The sequence below is a fragment of the Otolemur garnettii genome, unplaced genomic scaffold (genome assembly GCF_000181295.1).
Source record: "Otolemur garnettii isolate 467f Iridium unplaced genomic scaffold, OtoGar3 scaffold00001, whole genome shotgun sequence".
NCBI lineage: Eukaryota > Metazoa > Chordata > Mammalia > Primates > Galagidae > Otolemur > Otolemur garnettii.
The window spans coordinates 46,907,806-46,913,655 of NW_003852396.1; the positions used below are offsets into that span (position 1 = coordinate 46,907,806).

Genomic DNA, 5,850 nt, shown 5'->3' on the forward strand with positions numbered 1-5,850 from the left:
GGGCAAATCATGACGAAATGACCAGTAAAGCAAGGTGCTGGGTGGAAGCACCACCCTCCCCTCTATTCTACATCTCCCACTGGAAGTCCCCTGAAGACGCCTTCACGGGGACCCTACCACCTCCCCACAGCCTGAGCTGCTCCGACTCTGAGGAGCAGACTTGTTCCCCCACCACATGGCTGCCAGGCAAACCCATCCCTTCCCTCAGGTTGCACAACTGGGAGAGGTGACCTGTGGATGAAGAAAACACTGGTGTCCAGGAAGGGCTCTTTCGGAGTTTTGTGGGGGAAATGACCTGAGGGACTGTCCTAGGGCACGTTTTCTGCCCTTCCATGACCCCAGTGGGGAAGAATCAGTATAAATAGAAGCCTGATGCCTGGCAGGCAGAGACCAACAGCTCTGCTCCACCAGAAATCAGGTGAGCAAATACTCCAAAGACTCTTTATAACTTACTCTGCCTTCTCTTTCAAACAAGCCTGGGATCTCCTTTTAAAAATACTTATCTTGCTTTTGACGTATCTGGTGTGAGTTCTGTGCTGGGCAGAGGGAACACGGTGGGTAATTCTCCTCAGTGAACTGCGGGCTCCTCCAGGGAGGGGCTTGCCTGTCCTAACTCCCCTCTGCCTCCACCTGGGCCACCTGAGATCCTCCCACACAGTCAGGGCTCAGGGCTGAGGGGCCACCCCTGAGGGCTTGTGGCTCCCCGTGATGACCTCCTGTAGGGCTTCCTAGCTGAGCCACCAAGATTCCAATGAGAAGAGATAGATGTAAACAACCCGGCTCCCTGAGGGATACAAGGGGGGTGTGCCCGTCTGGACAGTGACTGCCTGACCCTCTCCTCTCATTTCAGCACCATGAAGCTCCTCACGGGCCTGATTTTCTTTTCCTTGATCCTGGGAGCCAGAGGCTTGCTTTCATTCCTTGGTGAGGCTGCTGGAGGTAAGCCTGCTGGAGGAGACACATCCCAGGACCTGAGGATTCACCCTGGAGGAAGGTCCCCGTGCCTAGTGGCTGTGGGTGATCTCTGGAGGAAGCACAGAGAGGCAGAGAGGAACAAGACTTCCCATCAGTAGTGCTCCAGCTGCTCAGGGAGGCACTGACCCCTCCCTGTAGGGTCCCCAGCTCCAGGTCAGCAGTGGCTACTGTTCTCAGGTCAGGTCAGGTCAGATTCTGGGTGGCCCTGGGGTGCCATGCTGCCCCCTGGTGGTGCATTGCAAAGGCACAGACCCCACCCAGGATCCCTGGGAGTCTGCACAGTGAGTCTGGGAGGGAGAAGACACACAGGACTTCTGGAGAGAAATACCACCCCGACCTGATAAAGTGGCATGACGATGCTTCCTGAAGGCTGTCTGTAAACTTCCAGAGTTAGTTTCTGTGTTGCTACAGGACTGTAATGAACTGAGGGTGTGCTGGATGGCCCATCTCAGACCGCTGAGGTTTTCTGAAATGTGTCCTTTCTCCTTAGATCAGTGTTTGTCAGGGTGTGTTTTGGATCAATCTTCTGTTCCAATGTTTATCGATGAACACACACTCCTGAGCCATCGGTGTGTTGGGGGGTGATCAGGAACAACAAACCACGCAGGATTTTGTGAAGAGGTTAAACCTTCAGTGACTGTCTCAGGTTGTTCTGTCTGGGGGCTGCTGAACAGATTGGAATGTTTAGATTTTTTGTCATTCACTTACTCAGAGAATGAAGAGTCATCATTCACAGGTGAAGCTAAGCTATCTGTTTTGGCTAGAACACTAAGACATAGCCTGAAAGATCAGTATTCCTCCCTCCCTTGCCCCCTTCCTTCACTCCCTGCTTTCCTCCTTCCTTCCTTCCTCCACCTTTTCCTGGTTGGATGATTTCAAGCAGCCTTCAGCCTAGCTCTGACAGTGTCTCCCTTCCTGGCTAGATCTGTTTCTCCCCCTTTCCAGCCTACTCTATAGGAAATGGGAACTGACATGCATCACATTCTGCAGGGAACTGAGTATTTTCTCATTTCATTTCAGAATACCTCTGAGGCAGGCAACTTCCCCCACTTTGGAGGTGAGAAGACTGAGGCTTAGAGCAGCTGAGTCCTTGGGTGTTAGCATCAGTCAGCAGGGACCAGAGCAGAGGTTTGAGGCCAGCTGTGCAGGTGGGCAAAGCTCTTGGCAGGTGGATATGTCTGCCTAGCACTTCCTAGAGCTGGATGGGTTATGGATCTCAGCTGCAAGCTGGAGACCCCTGCAGAGCATTGCAAACTACCCACCCCTGGGACTCCCCAGCAGACAGTGTGTAGAAATAAGCCAGAGTGTGGCCTGGGCTTTCTGTACATCTCCAGGTGAGTAGGAAGTGCAGCCAACACTGCAAGCCAGTGCTCTGGTGCTTCCTCATGGAACCCACAGCCAGATGTCAACATCGCCTATTTAGACAGTTTTTAGGGACCTTTATGCCCCTAGCAGTCAGGGATATTCAACTCACAGTAATGTGCATTCAGTTCGCAAGGATATATATTTTAAGGGGTCAGGGTTGAAGTACTCTATGTCTGCAACCTTTCTCAGAACGTGTCTTGCATGTTACCACCTCACTGACATATACGCCTGGATCTAACCATGTGCAACTTCATTCCATAACATTGGTTCTTGCCCCAAGTCAGTTTATCTGAAGATGTTTGTAAGGGTTACCGTGGGAGATTGTACTGCCAGTATCTAATGCATAGAGGCCAGAGATGCTGGTAAACAATGTAAGATTCTTGGGATCACCCTGAATAACAATTACCTTGCCCATATTTCCTCGGTGTAGTGAGTGAAGAATCCTATTCCATGAGAACCTCTCCATTCTGTCCCCCAAATACTTCACCTGGAACCCAGAGTTAGAAGTATCCCATAGCACCACAGTAGTCAGGCAGCACAATACAGCACACATACGGCCACCCACACAGCTCTCAATTCACTCAAGTTTCCTGGAGAAGCCAACTAGGATTGAGGAATGTTCCTCCCAGTCCATGGCATCCAAGGGTGCTAGGATCCCAGGCTCATATCTTCCAGTCAGTGCGATACTTTTCATTCTTTATTCCTCTCTAAGGTGTTGTCAGAGTCTTTAGATTCACCTGCTGTCCCTCTGTTGTTTCCTTTCCTTTCCAGGGGCTTGGGACATGTGGAATGCCTACACTGACATGAGAGAAGCCAATTACATAGGTGCAGACAAGTACTTCCACGCTCGGGGAAACTATGATGCTGCCCAGAGGGGACCTGGAGGCGCCTGGGCTGCAGAAGTGATCAGGTAACTGGAGCTCCTAGGGATAACAATATGGGTGCCAGAGGTTTGCCTGCAGAGAAGGACCCTGAGCAGATTGCTGTAGGGCCTGGGCCCCTCCTCATACCCACCCTGTCCCCCATTCATGCCCAGTGCAGATCCTGGGCTGCTGGTAGAGCCAGGGCATGGCTGCCCCCAGAAAGCCAAGGGAAGGGCCGTGGAGTGATCCCCAGGCCTCTCCCTGTGGGTGCTGCTCTTTTTCATAAGGGTGCTGAACCACGGCTGAGGACAGCTGACCATGCCTTCTTTGGTCTTCTGGGGCTCCTCTCTGAGCCATGGGAAAGAGAAGCATGGAAGGATGGAGTCTTGCTTATTGGCCTGGCGAGTAATGTCCTTGTCTGCCTCCATCACAGCAATACCAGAGAGAAAATCCAGTCCTGGATGGGCCATGGAGCAGAGGACACGATAGCCGACCAGGAGGCCAACGAATGGGGCTAGAGTGGCAAGGACCCCAATCACTTCCGACCTGAAGGCCTGCCTGACAAGTACTGAGCTTCCTCTTCACACTGCTCTCAGGGAACCGGGCTGTGAGCCCCTGAGGGCTGGGACACAGGGTTATTGCGTTCTGTGTGCACAAAACTTGTAGAGGGCAAGCAATAGGTATCTAATCAATGCTTAAGAGATTGAGTTTGTTGCAAGTGTGTAAGAACTGCCTGTTTGATAGGAAGGGCTGGTCCATGAACACCCATGTGTAGGTGTCAGGTGTGCTTGGGTGTTTGGGTGTAGGGAAGATAATCTTAGCAGTCACCCCAATCTTATGCATGTACCAACCCCTCCCTGAATCAGACTGTCTTCCCTCTCCAGGTCCCTGTGGTTCCTTTGTTGCTATTTCCAGGCCTTTCCCTCTCCAGGCCCCTTCATTCCCTATCAATCAGGTCTTGTTACCTTGCCCTCCCCCAGCACAGCCCCTCATCTAATAAAGGCTTCAGAGATTGACTTTGTTGAAACTGTGTGTCATCTTTGTGGTAGAAAGTGTCTTTGTGGTATGAGGGGTGCTCAGTGAACACCCAGATGGAGGTGGAGCCCAGGCCTGTGTGTTAGGCATGGGGAGACAACCACTGTGGTCAGTCACACAGCATGTCCCAAGCCTGGGACAATTTTGTGATGAGTTCAGTGGCCACCCCCCCAAGGCAATCCCAGGACATTGGGCAGCGTCCTAGCCCTTCTCCCTTTGGGCAACTTCCCAGTGAGTTTGCAGGCCCCCAGCTGCAGTTCAGTGACTTTAACTGCACCCCTGCAGCCTTCTGCCCACACATCAGTGGGAGGTTCTGGATTTGTTAGCTTCGGCTTGTGGCACCCAGCAACCTTTTTCTGCCACCCTGTGGACTACTGCACACCCTCCAGCAAGATATAAATCTCAGCCTGTGACGGGCCCTTTCCCAAACTTGTTTCTTCCTGTCTGTCCTCTTTATCCCTTAGTCACCTTATTCCTTAGTCTCTTATCCCTCGATCCTCTGTTACCAGTTAATAACTCTTTGTGTGAAACCCTCTTATATGTGTGGCAACACAGAGCAGATGTCTCTCGTGTCTCACCCACCCACCTCTTCCCCTGGTCACCCTGAGGCCTCCCCAGTTGCTTTGCTGCTGTTCCTAGCCACCCTGTGTCCAGGCATCTTTCCTGTCCAGTCAGTGCTGTCTGTCCCCTTCCATGCCTTCAGACCTTGTCCCTCAGTGGCCTGTTTCCAGTAGGCTTTGGGAAGCCTAATCCTGGGGGACCTGGCAACTGTTACACTGGTCTCATCAACAATAGCCTCTATGCCTGATCCAATTTTTTTTTTTTTTTTTTTTGAGACAGAGTCTCAAGTTGTCGCCCTCGGCATTATAGCTCACAGCAACCTCCAACTCCTGGGCTCATGTCATCCTCTTGCCTCAGTTTTTCTGTTTTTAGTAGAGATGAGGGACTCGAATTTTGCTCAGGCTGGGCTCAAACCCGTGAGCTCAGGCAATCCACACACCTTGGCCTCCCAAATTGCTAGGATTATAGGTGTGAGCCACTGCACTGGCCTCCTGATCCAATTTTTAAAAATTTTTTTTTGATTATACCTAAAGAATGGTTCTCACATGAGTTTCCCTCCTCTTTATTGCCACTGCCTTTAAATTCAGATCTAGGCAAAAATTCCACTTCTGGAAGCGCCTTCCCAGTAGCCACAAGCCACATTCTGGGAGTCTGTGGCTCCCAAGCCCTTGGGTCATATTTGCTGGGGCATCTGTACCCCTCCCCCAGAGCTGTTTCATGTGTCTGTTCCCTGCTGGACTGCATGCCGCTGTGACCTGACTGACATTTGAACAGTAATTTACAGTTCATAAAGACGCATTCTCGTCTCTTCTCCCGTGTAGCTTTTCATTCACTTGATAATGTCTCTTTTTCTTTTTTTAAAATTTTTTTATTATTTATTTATTTTTGTAGAGACTGAGTCTCACTTTATCGCCCTTCGTAGAGTGCCGTGGCATCACACAGCTCACAGCAACCTCCAGCTCTTGGGCTTAGGTGATTCTCTTGCCTCAGCCTCCCGGGTAGCTGGGACTACGGGTGCCCGCCACAACACCCAGCTATTTTTTTGTGCAGT

The 5,850-nt window shown here is 51.2% G+C and overlaps 1 protein-coding gene across 1 annotated transcript; it reads left to right on the forward strand.

The window, feature by feature from the left end:
- Positions 1-341: 341 nt before the first annotated feature.
- Positions 342-4,230, forward strand: LOC100943692 (serum amyloid A-1 protein). Its single transcript, XM_003781154.3, has 4 exons — positions 342-418; positions 851-939; positions 3,112-3,250; positions 3,637-4,230. Exons 2-4 carry the CDS (start codon positions 855-857, stop codon positions 3,719-3,721), a joined length of 309 nt encoding a protein of 102 aa, XP_003781202.2. The 5' UTR covers positions 342-418; positions 851-854; the 3' UTR covers positions 3,722-4,230.
- The last annotated feature ends 1,620 nt before the right edge of the window (positions 4,231-5,850 follow it).

Bases quoted from the DNA above. Each gene is read 5' to 3' on its own strand.
- LOC100943692 (XM_003781154.3), top strand. From the start codon at position 855: ATGAAGCTCCTCACGGGCCTGATTTTCTTTTCCTTGATCCTGGGAGCC. The intron at 940-3,111 runs GTAAGCCTGCTG...TTTCCTTTCCAG, and splicing joins CCTTGGTGAGGCTGCTGGAG to GGGCTTGGGACATGTGGAAT. The intron at 3,251-3,636 runs GTAACTGGAGCT...CCTCCATCACAG, and splicing joins TGGGCTGCAGAAGTGATCAG to CAATACCAGAGAGAAAATCC.